General features: G+C 43.6%; 1 protein-coding gene across 2 annotated transcripts in view; it reads left to right on the top strand.

The window, feature by feature from the left end:
• The window catches only part of SI (sucrase-isomaltase), a 293,147-nt gene that overhangs the window by 148,922 nt on the left and 125,998 nt on the right, over positions 1-18,227 (top strand). For both annotated transcript variants that reach the window (XM_066600648.1, XM_066600657.1), the window contains exons 26-28: positions 84-245; positions 2,390-2,593; positions 9,710-9,867. In XM_066600648.1, coding sequence (XP_066456745.1) covers positions 84-245; positions 2,390-2,593; positions 9,710-9,867 — 524 coding nt within the window. The remainder of the gene's footprint in view (positions 1-83; positions 246-2,389; positions 2,594-9,709; positions 9,868-18,227) is intronic.

Here is an 18,227-nt window from a genome sequence, read left to right as displayed (position 1 = left end):
TATAATGGCTAATAAAGTTCTCCTTATTATCCAGATGTCTTTATTAAAATATCTGTTTAATTAGGTTTTGTGTTTTCCATTAGGTCCTTCATATAACAGGACTACAGCTGACACTTGGAGACTCTTTCACTGTGGAATGGGATCAAACGGGTCCTTCAGAGACTCTCAATACTGAGAAGTTTGATTGCCTCCCTGAACCTTTTGCTAATCAAAGCCAATGCATCAGCCGTGGCTGCATCTGGGAGGTTTGTGACATGATAGAATAAAATAAAACTATTTGCTTCTGTATATAGGGCAGAACAAAAAAAAAGCACAAAAGTGAATTGTTAATGTGCTTGCTAACATGGAAATAACATAGCATGTAACAGCATTCATGTTCCTTAGTCAAAATCTTAATAATCCTTACTTATAATTAGTGCACTACAGCATAACACTAATAATGATGATTTTAAATACATAATAGAAATTTGTAAATTCATACAGAGTGCTGTGTTCTGCTCAGAAGAAGCTCCGGGGGCAACATGTCGCCACTAATTGTATTTACAGTGTATTTTAGACCCTGGGAACATTGTCACTTCTGTTCATAGTCAACTGCAAGATGACACATTGGAATCAACACATCACATACTATAAATAAGCACATAACTACAAATAACAGTAGTATCGCATAAACAGTTGTGCAAGGAAAATCACACTAGGGAAAATGTTCAGCATGTCCACTGATGCCTGAACTATTCATGCTCCAGGCACGAAGCCCAGTGAGTTGCACAAGCGATCATTTACTTTTTCCACACATTTTTTTAAGGACCGTGCCATGTTTTATATTTCAAATTAAATATGTACTGCGGATTCTTTATACTATTCTAATATGAAAAGCTTTGTTGTATTTATGCGTTCTAGCTCATTGTTTGTTTGTTTTTTTTTGCCTTCCTCTGGATCAACATTGGCTGAACTGGATGGACATATGTCTTTTTTTGGCCTAACATACTGTGTTAGATTATATAAAATCTGCTTTCACTGGACATAAATAATAAAGCATAATGGGGTACGCCTGATTAGATCAGGTATAAGCAAGCTAATGAAACATTATGATTTGCTTTTTGACACATGTGTGACATTCAAATCTTTATTCGGCATGCAAGGCTGTGACAAACTAGTACGTTTGCATCAACTCCTTGAAATTTGCACAACATATAGATTGTTCATTTTATCTTCAGTCTAAATTATTGATGTACTAGAGCTATGTATATCCCATTACAGGAGCTGTTTTTCATTTAGTAGAACAAATTCTAGAAAGACGTAATGAGTTATCACAGTGCACAAATAAAGAGTTAAATGGGTTGTACCGGAATTAAGTTTTATCACCTGGATAGGTGATAAAAGTCTAATCCGTGGGGGTCCCACTGCTGAGACCCCTACCTAGTCCAAGAATGGGGAACCCATGTCCTTCTCTCCTCAGCACTGTTTTTCTCACTCACAGTGATGTCACATTGAATGGAGCAATGGCTGCTCCATTCATTTCAAAAGAGCTGATGAAAATAGTCAAGGGCTTGTACCCAACCATCTCTGTCAGTCCCATTGAAAATGAATGGAATGACACTACTCATGTGCTACCACCTCTGCATTCAATCTCTTCCTCACTATGAGGGGTGAAGTAAGCCTGCCATGAGGAGGAGGGGGGACACAGGACCAGTGGAGGTCTCAGTGGTGAGACCCCCCAGATCAGACTTTTATGAACTATTCTATAGAAAGTTGATAAAAGTTAATTCTGATACAACCACTTTCAATGGCAAATGCAAATCTTTTAGTCTTGTAAAGTTTTTGTACAGTAGGACTTAAAGGGGTTTTCCATGGGAAATACTATTGATGACCTATCCTCAGAATACGTCATTAATAGTTGATTGGCTGGGGTCCACTTAGCTGATTTCAATGAGAACCGTGCCTGCAGTTACAAGTGCCAGCCACTACACAGAGGTCAGTGCGGAGACTACTGCTGCTTCCGCTCTGACCTCTGTGTATTTGTGGCGCGGATAGCATGCACCCGCTCAGCTAATCAGTCAGGGTCCCCAGTGGCGGACCCCAGCCAATCAACAATAGTATTTTCTACGGAAAACCCCTTTAATTAATACAGCCCTATAGAATGTATAGAGATAAAAAAAAAATTTAAATTGAAAGAACAAAATCAACAGGAAACTATAGTTGTTAATTTGTCCTCTTCTGTTGTGGAGACATCTTACCTAGCAAGATCTGCTTTCAGAAACCTGGGTTTTTACTGTCACTTGAGATGTCCACCCATTGTCTCCCAGCTTTCCCATATTCCCAAAGGGGCAATAGAGTTTTTTTCATTATTTCTGAAGTTTCTTTTTAATGTTTACTCTTTCTATTTCAGGCTTCCAGTGTAGCTGACATTCCATATTGCTTTTATCCAGATGATTACGGCTATGTGGTTGATAATGAAAGGATATCTGACAACGGCATCACGCTAGATATCTCCTTACCTGCTCAAATAACACAACGTTACAAGAATTCCAAATCAATCACAAAACTTTCTGTTCAAGCTATATTTCATGATGTTCACATGCTTCAGTTTACGGTAATTGAGGCTATTGAATGGTGCCAAAACATGTGAAATGTTGATTTGTTTAGCACACTTTTGTTTGGTAGGCTCTTTTAAAAAGCTGGATAACCTCTTTTGGTGGGTAAAAGAGTTTATCTAGTTTTTAACATTTTTATGCAAACAGAATCCCCATGTGCAAAAATAACAAATAGGCCTATACTCAACTCTATAGTCTCCTCGCTGTGTCCAGCACTGCAACTCCAGGTCCTCCCTGTGATGTATTGTTTACACTCTAAAAGCCTTCACTGGTTAGAACCCTAAAACTTAACTTTTAATAACAATTAGCTAAAACACACACGGACTCAAGACAAGCACACAAGAAAAATAAATAAGTATATTAAACAAATACCACCCTAATCCCAATTCTACGGCCAATGGATTACTGTGCAAAACTGAAAATCGGCACTGTAGGGTTAATTAGACAGAACTGTACTGATAACACATGCACTGCCTACCACAACCTATTTTCACACCTTGTATAGTAGTAGGATAGAAAGGAGTAGAGTGAAGGAAGAATTATAATAAACCAGTGTACCCTGAACAAGTAACTGGTCTATTTGTCTCAACAGTCCTATTAGTATCTTATCCCAGATATCGCCTTTTGTTAACAGGAGGATATCAGACATTCAATACAATTCATTCTGTCTGCTACCATCAAGTCACATAGGGGTGTACATAGACTTTTTATTACTCTACTATAGGGGATAGACCACTACAGTATCAGGCCCTAGTCACGCGGGCGTTTTTTCGTGCGATTTGCGGATCGCATGACGGATGCGCATCCGCAAATCGCGTGACCGGGGGCCAAAAAAATCGCCCAAAAAATCTGCTCCTAGCCACGTTTCATTAGAAACGGGCTGGAGCTGTCCAGCGCATTGAATTCAATGGAGCCGGCCATACAGCCGGCTCTATTGAAAGCAATGCGCTGCGGGCGAGCGCAGGATGACTTGTCGGGAAGGGCTTAAATATATAAGCCCTTTCCTGCAATTCATCCAGAAAAGTGTAAAAATAAAAAAAATCTATATACTCACCTTGTCCCGGCAGACGGAGTTCAGAGCGGCCGGCCTGCAGTGGGTGTGAAGGGGGTGTGAGTCAGACTTGCCCCTGATTGGCTCAGTGGGTGTGAAGGGGGCCAAAAAAATCGCCCAAAAAATCTGCTCCTAGCCACGTTTCATTAGAAACGGGCTGGAGCTGTCCAGCGCATTGCATTCAATGGAGCCGGCAATACAGCCGACTCCATTGAAAGCAATGCGCTGCGGGCGAGTGTGGGATGAATTGTCGGGAAGGGCTTAAATATATAAGCGCTGAGCCAATCAGGGGGCAGGTCTGACTCATACCCCCTTCACACCCATTGCAGGCCGGCTGCATGGAACTCCGGCTGCCGGGAGCAGGTGAGTATATATATATTTTTTATTTTAACACTTTTCTGGATGAATTGCAGGGAAGGGCTTATATATTTAAGCCCTTCCCGACAATTCATCCCGCGCACGCCGGCAGCCCATTGCTTTCAATGGAGTCGGCTGTATTGCCGGCTCCATTGAATTCAATGGGCAAACATCGTTCTTCTCTGCCACAGCTGTTACAGCTGTGGCAGAGAAGAATGATTTGTCTTCTATATGTTCTCAATGGGGTCGGCGCTGCTGCCGCCGGCCCCATTGAGCGCATATAGAGAAGAGAACAGGAATCGCAGATCGCAGATAGGTGCGATCTGCGATTTCTGTTCTATAATTTATCGGACGAGCGCATAAAAAGCGCTCATGTGTCCGATACCATTGCAAAGCAATGGTTTTAAAAAATTGCCGGACGCATGCGCATGCGCAAATCGTGCGAAAAAACGCCCGTCTGACTAAGGCCTCATTGTGGTTTATTTGTGTTGTTACCACTAGAAAAAGCTGGGAAAAAGTGCAAAAGCTGGGTTGCAGTTAAACATAAATAGAACAAGATTATGGCAACCAGATTGATTGACAACTGACAAGTTGAGGGAGAAAACGTGGAGGCAGTGACAGACTTCATATTTCAAGAAGGCGTTTACTTCTTGAGAGGAGAGCAATGACCAATCTCAATAAAATAGTCACTGACAACTAAGGTCTGCATAGTTAAAGCAATGGTATTCCCCATAGTAACCTATGGATGTGAGAGCTGGACCATAAGGAAGGCTGAGCGAAAGGAAAATAGACTCTTTTGAACGGTGGTCTTGGAGGAAAATGCTAAGATTGCCTTGGACTGCAAGAAGATCAAACTAGTCCATACTCTAGGAAATAAAGCCAGACTGCTCACTGGAGGGAATGATATTAAAGGCACAACTGTAGTACTTCGGCCACATAATGAGAAGGCAGGATACCTTGGAGAAGATGCTGATGTTGGGGAAAGTGAAAGGCAAAAAGAAGAGGGACCAACCAAGGGCAAGATGGATGGATGATATCTTCCAGGTGACAGACTGGACCTTGGTCGAGTTGGGGGTGGCGACAGCCGACAGGAATCTCTGGCGTTGGCCGGTCCACAAGGTCACGAAGAGTCGGAAGCAACTGAACAAATAAACAACAAACAACCACTGGAAAAAATGGTGCTGACTCAAGGTTCAAGTTTCTAGGTATACCTTCTGGATTATAATTCTCTGGTTCCAATAGTCTAGGTTACAGGTAATCAGCTTATGTTCTTGATCCCGATATCAGGATTCCAGGTCCCAGATTTTGAGTTATAATTCTAGATATAATTTATACGTCCTAGGTTCCAAATTACCAGAATCCAGAATTTCAGATTCTGTATTATGGGTTCTGTGTTTTTTAAAGTACAGACACAGGTTTTTTTAGGTTCTGCATTCTAGTTTCAGGTTCTAGATTCAAGTTCTGGGTTCAAAGTTCAAATTCTAAGTTCTAGATTTAGGTTATAGCTCCCAAATTCTAGATTGAGGTTCTAGACTCTACGTTCCAGATACAAACAACGATAAATCTGGAAAAGCATAACTAAATAAGAAGACACTGACCAAAATCTAGTCAGCACTTATGCCTAGAAGCAATATCCTTAGCTGGGATGAAGGCCCATTTATACGCAATGATTATCGCTCAAAATTTGTTCAAATAAGCAAAAGTGAGCGATAATAGTTGTGTGCAGAAACAAAGCCATTGTGCACTATTCATTCACTTGTCGTTGGTCGCTGAGTTTAAGCCTGCCTAAAATTAGTCATTAGTTCGTTCACTTGTAGTTAGGTTTAAACAGCAATCCTTCAGTCTTTCAAACTACTTGAAGGGAGGTGTTTTCCCAGGTAAGCAAAAATGACTCATGCTGCAGTAGACAATGTTTTTTTTCTCGCAGTAATTAAAAAACTCCTGCCTGTAGATTCTTTGCACATGCACACGCCCACTTTAGCAAACAATCGTCCACTTATCTTATCTACTGCATGTCCACTTTATATATCAACATTACCAAATAACCCAGCTAATGAGGGGAATTGCAAGGATTTCAAATGATTATCTTTACATGTAAACAGTCATTATTTGAAAGCAAAAAAGTATTTGAGTCATTTGTTTATTAGTTCAAATGACAATCGTTGCATGTAAATGGGCCTTAAAGCAGCCTATGTACTGGATATCATAGGCTGATGCAGCCAATGACAGATCTTAGCAATTGCTGGACTCAGGATAGGTAGGAACCAGCCTTAGGCTCTACTAAGTTTTTCCCACAAAAGGGTGTATATGCATGCCCTCAGATAGTTGTGAGTATAAGGAGCAGGCCTGGGATCTGAGCCTGTTCCAAACACAGCAGGGTTTGGCTGTCTTTTATACATGCCACACAGCTGTAACTGTTGTGGTCAGAGATACCTTCATAGGTGTTAACCATTTAGATGCTGTTGTTAATTTTGATAACTGACTTGCCAGAGGGAGGGGCTCCCTCTATCTTCTGAACTTCCACCTGCAATAAGATCGTGGGGTATTATTTGGTCGTCATGGCAGCCATGTATTTTGTCTATTAAGTTGTGCCTTCATAGGCCTAATAGAATGCCTCCAGGAAATGCAATATACTGCACTACCTCAGTATTGCAGTATGTTGTATAAGCGATCAAATGATGCTTATACAATGGTGCTTGCTTTAAAAGCAATGTCATACATTTTCAATGGACAAGTTCTGTAAGGTGAACAGATTACTCAAGCATGAACCTTCTCCAAGGAACAACTGTAGTGCTCCCAAAAATTTGTGAACTAGCAGCTACCAGCCGGATTGCTGTTTCTTTGCTGATATTTTCAAGAGGTTACACTACATAAGGCAGTAGGTATTCTGCTTGTTTTAAAAGAAAAGTCCTGATTTTCAAAGAACAAATTCAACCAGGTGACCAGAGCAACCAAGCACGGACCTCCTACCCCTCCTCCCAGACAAAGGAGTAGAGATACCAAAAAATTATGCCAAGGAAGACATCAGGTATAGTGCTTGTTTTAAAAGCAGTTTCATAAATATTTCAAAGAACAAATTTTACCAGGAGATCAGAACACCTAAGCATGGGCCTTCTCCAAGGAAAACTTGTGGAATTATAACTGTTTCTTGCACTTTAAACAAATTTCATTTTGAGAGAATGGGGATGAGAAGGAAACATGGCAGAATTAGCAGAAAAGAAGCAACAGCACCAGCAAAAGCACCTATTTTCAATGGAGCAGTGGCTGCTGCCTGTGGCTCCATTGAGAACAATGGTTTGCCGGCACCCCTGCATTGTTTTTTATGGAAGGGCTTTACATAAAAGCCCTTCCCTGAAAAACAAGGATCCACGGCTCCCTTGAAGACAATGGAGAGGGTGAAATTTTCTCGAGCACCGCAGTGGTGCTCGCTCGAGTAACGAGTACTTTCGAGTATGCTAATGTGTGAACGAGCATCAAGCTCGGACGAGCATGCTCGCTCATCTCTAAACAACACCTCATTGACTTTGAGGCCCCGTAGTGTCTGTTCCAGCAGGCAGACAACAGGGATGGCAATACTTATCCTTGTGTCATCACGGCTGACCAACAACTAACTAGGCTGCAAACCCTGGGAGGCATGATATGTGAGAACAGAAGGCCACAGAGTATAGCTTGTTTCTTTGTGAACTGTCCCTGTTTTGCACAACATAATTTAATTTCCTTCACCCCACTGCTAGCTGCATAAGGCCTGGAAATAATTTTTAGTCATCAGACTCACAACTTTGAACAATCTCTGAGGCCACAAATGGAGAACTGCAATATTCCCACACCAAACCATAGTCTGTCTGCTTTGCTGATATATTCAGTGACAGCAGAAGAAATGTACTTTCTCCCAATACACAGACCATGTCTTGTATATGCATATAAATATGATGCAGCTTTTTTCTCTGGCCCCTCCAATACAACCCCATTTAATTTCTCTGTAGAATATTTGTCCCTAATAACAGATCACGTGTTATAAAGGCAAATGAACATGATGAAGCTTCTTTCTTTGTTCCCTCCAGTATAACTAGTATAACCATAGTATACACATGAGCAGCCATATATCCTCTGTAGAATTCATCTCCCTAATAATAGACCATGTTTTATATAGGCATATAAACATAATGCAGCTTCTCTGCCCAGTGCTCAGCTGTAATAGACACGGATTACACTGTGCCTATGTTAAATATGGTTAGGTCATGTGATGCAGGCGTCCAATGAAAAAGCTGCCCATATGCAAGATGGATAGCACATTTGGTGACATGATCAAGGTGCCTTGCCTGAAGACTGGCTGCATTCTGACCTTTGTAGTAAGCATTTTGAGAATTATAATTTTTCCCAAGATTTTCAACAAAAATTGGGTTGCCTTACCTGATTCAATTTGTCAAAAATCAGGGGTTTTAACCCTTTCTGCCTTCTGCTTCCCTGATACACAGTGCACAATTAGTGCACAATTGTGTGGGGAAAGTGAAATTAAAATGCATTTTTACTACGGGAGCCCGGGGGGGGGGGGGGGGGGGGGAGGGTCATGTGACCTCCCGGGATTCCCTGCTACTACAGAGCTGGAGGGTCAAACTAGACCCTGGCAGCTCTGCAAGTGACTAATGTCACTACAGGGGTTGCTTTCTCCTGTAACTGGGGCTCCTATGGATGCCCCAGCTACGGTAGGAAAATGTCAAATAAAAAAAAAAAATGTGAGTGTCCCCCAGAGGTCTTACATGACGTCATGGTGGACATAGATAGTAAGAAAACACAATTACATAGATAAATAAAATAAAATTCCAGAATAAAACAATAATATATACCTAAGAAAGAAAATAACCCAAAACCGACACCAACCAAAAACGTTGCTATAAGCGCCCTGTAAAACAAAACCATACATATTATATATCAAAACGTCCAAAACAAATAAAGGAACCCATTCCTATACTTTATTTTAGTGTAAATATAAAAATAATTTTAAAAAAACTATAAATGCTAAAAAAAAACATTTTTTTTTGCTTTTTACCCCCAATAAAACTAAAAAACAGAAAAAAAAAGTCAGTGAAAAAGATATAAAAAAAATAGTCCTATATGTCACGAGGAAAAAAACGCAGCAAACATAATTTTGATAGCTAAAGGAAAAAAATAGAGCAGTAAAACCTCCACATGGGTAAAATCCCTAAAAAGTGTCTGGTCCTTACGGTACAAAACAACCTGGTGCTTAAGGGGTTAATCAAGACAAGCAACACTAGCTCTTAGCAATTTCTGAGTTAGTTGCATGGTAAGGCCTCAGTCACACGGGCGCATCGGCACCCGTACACCGGCGCCGATGCGCCCGTGTGACTGACACCAGCAGACGGACGTACCTGCAGACGGCCGTCTCTCTGCAGCGCTGGAGGAAAGAACATGTGACCGGCTCCATTGCCGGTCATGTGTTCTTTCCTCCAGCGCTGCAGAGAGACAGCCGTCTGCAGGTGTGTTCGTCTCCTTCCTGCACTTACACGAGCGCATCGGCGCCGGTGTACGGATGCCGATTCGCCCGTGTGGCTAAGGCCTTATAGTGGAAAAGTCAGTTTGTTTGATGTACATTTATTTTCATAGATATCTGCTTGCCCAGAAACCAATATTTGTGTTGTATATCCAATGCTTGTCAACTGACTTACTTGACAATATATCCATTTTATAGATCTCTGATCCTAACAACAAAAGATATGAAGTCCCGGTGTCATTGAATAAGCCAACTAATCCAATAGGTACAAAGGAAGAGCGTCTTTATGAATTTGAAGTTGCTAGGGGCAGGCCATTTGGACTTCGTGTCATCCGGAAAAGCAATCGTGCTGTTATGTAAGTTTTAAATTATATTTTTGGTTACAAATTGTGCCCATTTCCTTAAAGGGGTGGTCTCACCATTAAATATTATATTCATTGTATAGATCATTAATCCATTCCCGCTATATGATGTACATTTACGTTATGCAGCGTCGAGGTAGGTATGAAGAGAGATTGCAGGACAATCTCTCTTCATGCAGCACTGGCATAAGCTGTTTTTTTTACATCTGACACCCCCGGGCAATAGCTGCAATCGGCTGAATGGCCGATCGCAGCTATAAACCCTTTAAATGTCGTTGTCACTTCTGACAGTGGCATTTAAATCTCCTGAACAATGTTCAGGGGGTTCCATTGGCCCCATCCCCACCCTGCAGTGAGATCACAGGGAGACGTGCAGGTGTCATTGCAGCAGGGGGCCATCTGAAAAGCCCCATGGGGTGTCTTGATAGACTGCCTGTCAGATTGCAGTATGATTTAATGCTATAGCATTACATCATACTGCAGGAGCACTCAAAGCATCACTAGTTGTGGTCCCCTAGGAAGGGCTAAAAAAAAGTAAAAATAAGATCAATAAAGATTTACTAATTGTGAAAAGAAAATATTAAAAGTTTAAATCACCCCCCTTTTGCCATATCTATATTAAAAAAAATCTAAATCACAATACAAAAATACATATTTGGTATTGCCACACCCGTAAAAGTCCGATCTATCAAAGTAGTGCATTATTTACCCCACACAGTAAACGTCGTCTGAAAAAGAAAAAAAAAAAAGAACGCCAGAAATGCACTTTTTCAGTCACTCTGTCTCCCAGAAAAAATGCAATAAAAAGCGATCAAAAAGTTATATATATTCCAAAATCGTACCAACGTGAACTACACGACATCTTGCAAAAAATGAGCCCTTGTACAACTACATCGACGGAAAAATAAAATGTCATTGCGTGTAGAAGATGGTGGCAGAAAATAAAAGTAGTACATAAAAAAAACTATACAAGTGGTAATTGTATTGACCCATAGAATAAAGTTATCATGTCATTTTTATTATAGTTTGTGCGCCATAGAAACAGGACGTACTGAAAGATGGCAGAGTGTTATTTTTTGTTTCATTTTACTCCACTTAGAATTTTTTTTAAGTTTTTCAGTACATTATATGGTACATTAAATAGCACTATTGAAAAATACAACTTGTCAGGCAAAAAACAAGCCCTCATACAGCGACATTAATTGATAAATAAAGGAGGAAAAAATGAAGATGGGAAAAAAAAGGGCCCCCCATTAAAGGGTTAATAGAGATGAACAATGCTTGCAGGTCACATGCTGTTAAAAAGATGATACAATGAATTTATGAAATTTAGGTCTCAATCAGACAAGCACTGTTTTTGCACTGCTAAGCAGCGAGAAAACAGCCCTGCTATAGTCCTGAAATGATCACGTGATTGGCTACTTCAAGCTGTCAAGTAGCTTGTTCACATGATCCGAGGTGCATGCTGCATGCTTTCAAGGCTCACATAGGAGCCTATGGAAAGCATGCAACAAAGATAGGACATGCGCTATCTTTGCGTGCACCTCGGAGCCGACATGCAAGTTTGCGATTTGCATGTCCTATCTTTGTTAGATGCACTGATTGAGCGTGTCTAACAATCATCCATGTGAACGCTTCTACAGGAACCTATTGGTTCCTATAGAAGTGTGTTCTTAGCGCTGCTAAGCAGTGCTAAAGACACATTCATCTGAACAAGCCCTTACTGTGGTGACAACTGACATTGAAAGTGTGTATTGACTATTTGTTACATCTGCTGGGTGCACTAAAGCGCCACACCTTTGTACAGACGCATGATGGTGTCCAAATAAAACCTAAAACACACTTCTAATAATTTGCAAGAACCAATTGCACCTCTCCAGGTGAGATGGTAGGACTCCTGTCCCTTACTAGTCAGGGAAAGTGGGGCACCCCTGCCTAAAAGCAGGGTAAGCGTCCTGATAAGGTCCGCCTCACTGTCTTCATCTGGGACCTGGCTATCCCTAATTAGGAGCTTGGAGAGATGCACTAAACATACAGGACACAACACTGTTCACACACACTTCACACAGAACAGGACTGCAGATTAGGCACATGTCTAGCCACTTGCACAGACATACCACACATGTCACTGTTCACACCAACATACCAGGTTGTGCATACAACATATAACAGGAATCCCACACAGAGCTCACATGCATACAGATGGTAAGCCATAGTCAGTCCAAATGTCCTCACTCCAGGGGCATAGAGAGTCATCCACTGTGCTGACATAGGTAACAGTGTCAGGCATAATTCATCTGACACACACATAGGACATCAGACGCCTGGAGGCTGCACCTGTCAAAGGGAAGGGAAGATGGGGTCTGCATAAGATACAAACGGGGGCTACAGGTGTCTAGGCCATCTTTAGGGGAGGAGAGAAGGACACTACAGACGTGCATGCAAACACCAGCTCCAAGTGGGATTTACACAGAGTAAAACACTAAAATGACCAGCAATCTCTCCCAAGAGTTTGTTGGTATTTATCTGCTGCAGAAAAAGGGGATTGGCTGGTGGAGAATACTGCACTCTGCCAGCTCAATTAACCCCTACCCGTGAAGGCATGCACAAGAAAACCTGTAGAACTACAGGTCCCAGTAGCACATCCTTAACACTATTGAGCTGAGTTTTATTGGAAACCCCTCTTCCCCCAACACAGTCAGTTCTCTGCGTAGTGATCTTCTGTACACTGCAGAACTGCCAATAGAATTGTCTTTCTGCCTGCTTGACACGGAAGAAGAAAGAGTCCTGGAAGTAACATGGCAGTATAGCTGAAATGACCCTTTCTGCAGGGAGAAATACACTGCCAGTTGTCAGAGGGGAATGAAGACTGATTCAGGGCAGATCCCACCCTAGCAGCAAAGATTAGTAACAGCACCAAGAAGACCTTATGTCCACCAGCAGGTCAGATTTTGCGGGTGGGAGCCTGTAGTGGAAGCCTACCGCAGCAAGAGAACACTGCTTACCTGTCTGGATCCTCTGCGTTGCTGTGCGGGTCCCTCCATCTTCTTCAATGCGGAAGTGAGCGTGCACTGGCTGGCACAGCGCTGCACATGTGCAGTGTTTTTTTTTTTCTAAATCTCCTGCTTTCCCGCAGGGTCAGCAGCACGTCCACAGTGTCAGCTGCGGGTGTGCGGCAGATTGGACAGTTTCCATTGACTTCAATGGAAGCCGTCTGCCCGGGACCCGCAGCAAAATAGATCATGCTGCAATTTTTTGTCCGCAAGTGCGATCCGCAAATTGGGGAAAATGACATTCGAAGGTAATTAATTACATGCCGATGCCCAATGGTTGTCTGTGGGCTGATTAAACTGCGAATCGCATGTGCGAGTGACGCGTGGATTCTACAATTCATTTGTGGCCACATGCTGACATGAGGTCGCAAGAAGCAAAAAAAAACTGGATGTAAAAATTTTTTGAAAGATATTTTTAATGATACCAATGCTGTAAACTTTTAACAGCACTTCAGTATTTTTATCATGAAAATTATTTATGGGAGAATTCCTTTAGCTTTTAGATTTCTCTAGTGTATCTGTAGACACTTTGAAAAAAGGCAAACGGCACTCACCAATGGATGACCACCGCTGACCGCGACTCTGTACAGTAACTCAAAGGTGCTTCAGTCTGAATGAAAGAATAGCAAATATCCGGAAAGATAAGATGGAAAGCCGGCACTCCATGGTATTCAGAATTAAAAGCAGCACTTTATTTCATATAAAAAATAAAACCAGGAGACGGTGCACAAAAATAGGTGACAGCTGTTTCGCATCACATGACGCTTTATCAAGCCTTCACAAATTCTAGAGAACTGGGGCTGCATTTAACGCATCGCTCCATTTGTTGCCTAGTAACCAGTAAATAATTAAAACAAACAGTTAAAAATCATAAACAACATGCAATTCAGTTCCGTTATTTAAACCCAATTCCCCAAGGCACTTGCTCTACTGATCCATTTTGCTTCTCGCTGCAGCAATAATTGATGCATATCTCCTCCATTTTTTGGACAATCCACTTGTTCAAGAGCTGCAAACATCAAAACTTTTTCAGTACCTCCATGCTTCTCTCTCACATGTTGGATCAACCTTGTAGCTCCCACTCCAGTTGCAAGTGATCTCAGCTAGAGATGAGCGAGCACCAAAATGCTCAGGTGCTCGTTACTCGAGACGAACTTTTCGCGATGCTCGAGGGTTCGTTTCGAATAACGAACCCCATTGAAGTCAATGGGCGACCCGAGCATTTTTGTATATCGCCGATGCTCGCTAAGGTTTTCGTTTGTGAAAATCTGGGCAATTCAAGAAAGTGATGGGAACGACACAGCAACGGATAGGGCAGGCGAGGGGCTACATGTTGGGCTGCATCTCAAGTTCACAGGTCCCACTATTAAGCCACAATAGCGGCAAGAGTGGGCCCCCCCAACAACTTTTACTTCTGAAAAGCCCTCATTAGCAATGGATACCTTAGCTAAGCACCACACTACTTCCAACAAAGCACAATCACTGCCTGCATGACACTCCGCTGCCACTTCTCCTGGGTTACATGCTGCCCAACCCCCCCCCCCCCCCCCGCACGACCCAGTGTCCACAGCGCACACCAAACTGTCCCTGCGCAGCCTTCAGCTGCCCTCGTGCCACGCCACCCTCATGTCTATTTATAAGTGCGTCTGCCAGAGGAAAAGCAGGCACACACTGCAGAGGGTTGGCACAGCTAGGCAGCGACCCTCTTTAAAAGGGGCGGGGCAATAGTCCACAATGCTGTACAGAAGCAATGAGAAATCCAATCCTGTGCCACCTCCATCTGGAGCTGGACACGTGGGCATAGCAATGGGGAACCTATGTGCCACACACTATTCATTCTGTCAAGGTGTCTGCATGCCCCAGTCAGACCGCGGTTTTTATAAATAGTCACAGGCAGGTACAACTCCGCAATGGGAATTCCATGTGCACCCACAGCATGGGTGGCTCCCTGGAACCCACCGGCTGTACATAAATGTATCCCATTGCAGTGCCCTGGACAGCAGAGCTAACGTCAGATTAAATGCAGGTGGGCTTCGGCCCACACTGCATGCCCCAGTCAGACTGGGGTACTTTTGAAGTGGACACATGTAGTTACAACTCCCTGTGGACCCACAGCATGGGTGGCTCCCTGGAACCCACCGGCGGTACATAAATATATCCCATTGCATTGCCCATCACAGCTGAGGTAATAATGTCATGTTTAATGCAGGTGGGCTTCGGCCCACACTGCATGCCCCAGTCAGACTGGGGTTCTTTACAAGTGGACACATGTAGTTACAACTCCGTGTGGACCCACAGCATGGGTGGGTGCCAGGAAGCCACCGGCAGCACATAAATATATCCCATTGCATTGCCCATCACAGCTGAGGTAATAATGTCATGTTTAATGCAGGTGGGCTTCGGCCCACACTGCATGCCCCAGTCAGACTGGGGTTCTTTAGAAGTGGACAGATGCATTTACAACTCCCTGTGGACCCACAGCATGGGTGGCTCTCTGGAACCCACCGGCGGTACATAAATATATCCCATTGCATTGCCCAACACAGCTGATGTTACGTCAGCTGTGATGCAGGTGGGCAAAAAATTAATTGGATTACACTGTAGGCGAGGGCCCACAAAAATTGGTGTACCAACAGTACTAATGTACCTGAGAAAAATTGCCCATGCCCAACCGAGAGGGCAGGTGAAATCCATTAAGCGCTTTGGTTAATGTGGCTTAATTGGTAACTAGGCCTGGAGGCAGCCCAGTTAAAATAAAAATTGGTTGAGGTGAAAGTTTCAACGCTTTAATGAGCATTGAAACGTATAAAAATTGTTTAGAAAAATTATATGACTGAGCCTTGTGGGCCTAAGAAAAATTGCCCGTTCGGCGTGATTACGTCAGGTTTCAGGAGGAGGAGCAGGAGGAGGAGGATGAATATTATACACAGATTGATGAAGCAAAAAGGTCCCCGTTTTGGATGGTGATAGAGAACGATGCTTCCATCCGCGGGTGCAGCCTACGTATTGTTTAGGTATCGCTGCTGTCTGCTGGTGGAGAAGAGAAGTCTGGGGAAATCCAGGCTTTGTTCATCTTGATGAGTGTAAGCCTGTCGGCACTGTCGGTTGACAGGTGGGTACGCTTATCCGTGATGATTCCCCCAGCCACACTAAACACACTCTCTGACAAGACGCTAGCCGCAGGACAAGCAAGCACCTCCAGGGCATACAGCGCGAGTTCAGGCCACGTGTCCAGCTTCAACACCCAGTAGTTGTAGGGGGCAGAGGCGTCACCGAGGACGGTCGTGCGATCGGCTACGTACTCCCTCACCATCCTTTTACAGTGCTCCCGCCAACTCAGCCTTGACTGCGGACCGGTGACACAGTCTTGCTGGGGAGCCATAAAGCTGTCAAAGGCCTTAGAGAGTGTTCCCCTGCCTGCGCTGTACATGCTGCCTGATCTCTGCGCCTCCCCTGCTACCTGGGCCGCGGAAATGCGCCTTCGGCCACTAGCGCTGTCGGATGGGAAGTTTACCATCAGTTTGTCCACCAGCGCCCTGTGGTATAGCATCATTCTCGAACCCCTTTCCTCTTCGGGAATGAGAGTGGAAAGGCTCTCCTTATACCGTCAGTCGAGCAGTGTGTACACCCAGTAATCCGTAGTGGCCAGAATGCGTGTAACGCGAGGGTCACGAGAAAGGCATCCTAACATGAAGTCAGCCCTGTGTGCCAGGGTACCTGTACGCAACACATGGCTATCCTCACTAGGAAGATCACTTTCAGGATCCTCCTCCTCCTCCTCCTCTGGCCATACACGCTGAAAGGATGACAGGCAAGCTGCATCTGTACCCTCAGCAGTGGGCCAAGCTGTCTCTTCCCTCTCCTCCTCATGCTCCTCCCCCTCCTCCTCCTCCTCCTCTAGCCATACACGCTGAAAGGATGACAGGCAAGCAGCATCTGTCCCCTCAGCAGTGGGCCAAGCTGTCTCTTCCCTCTCCTCCTCATGCTCCTCCCCCTCCTCCTCCTCCTCCTCTGGCCATACACGCTGAAAGGATGACAGGCAAGCAGCATCTGTCCCCTCAGCAGTGGGCCAAGCTGTCTCTTCCCCCACCTCCTCATGCTCCTCCCCCTCCTCCTCAACGCGCTGAGATATAGACATGAGGTTGCTCTGACTATCCAGCGACATACTGTCTTCCCCCGCCTCCGTTTCTGATTCCAAAGCGTCTGCCTTTATGCTTTGCAGGAAACTTCTCAAGAGGCATAGCAGAGGAATGGTGACGCTCTTTATACTCGGGTGACACCTGATCTCGCCAGCCACTCACTGCAGGGGTGGTATAGGGCTTGAACGTCGCAGGGGGAAGTTGTAATGCCTTCCCTGTCTTTCAATTGGCCAGAAAAGCGCGCTAATGTCTCAGAGATGAAAGTGAAAGTAACCCGAACATCGCGTGGTACTCGTTACGAGTAACGAGCATCTCGAACACGCTAATACTCGAACGAGTATCAAGCTCGGACGAGTACGTTCGCTCATCTCTAATCTCAGCAATATGTTTATATAAACTGTTTATAGTTTTCCTATATAAAATAGACCGCAGGGAGAGAAAATAACATAAACTACAAAAGAGAACTTGCAGTCTAAAACCTGCTTCAGCCGGCATGGTTTCTGGCTTGGTTTAATATTCCCAAACATTGTGGACTTTTTATAAGGTCACTTGGAGTAGAAGGAATGCTGCCATCCAACAGATGGCGCTGTAGAGGTATTTTTCCTTTTTTCTGATTTGCATAAATTTCCCAGAGGAGCATTGCCTTAAAAGTCTCCTTACTTAGCTTTAAGGTGTCCTCACAACCCTTCTGGGTGCTCTCCATGGGGAGAGACTATACCATCCCCTGATCCACTCACCACCTAGGTGTCCCCACACACTTTTGGGTGCTCTCCTTAAGGAGACACGACACCGCTTCTGACTCTCTTGTATAACTTGCATATGGCCAAGTTCACCTACAGGTTTTTGTGGCACTTTTTCATTCAGTTTTTTTTTAATAATAACAGTAAAATGCAAAATAAATGATAATTCCGGGAGTGCAGAAGGATCCTAAAGTTGTGGATAAACCTCTAAAGCAACACTAGAAAGTACTAACCCACTCTGCTGCTTCTATGAAGGGGATCATTTACATGCAGAAGATCCATTTATCGTACTCCACTAAAATTGTTTAATATGGATATTGGATTAAATTCAGACTGCCTGAAATGTATTATGGATGGTGCAGATTTAATACACATGGTCTGGGATTGTGTAAAAGTATGTGGATTTTGGAAAGGGGTATTAG

This window comes from Eleutherodactylus coqui, chromosome 1 (assembly GCF_035609145.1).
Source record: "Eleutherodactylus coqui strain aEleCoq1 chromosome 1, aEleCoq1.hap1, whole genome shotgun sequence".
In the NCBI taxonomy this organism is placed as follows: Eukaryota; Metazoa; Chordata; class Amphibia; order Anura; family Eleutherodactylidae; genus Eleutherodactylus; species Eleutherodactylus coqui.
The sequence above is the reverse complement of the archived record's forward strand: the minus strand, read 5'-3'. Positions and strand labels throughout refer to the sequence as shown.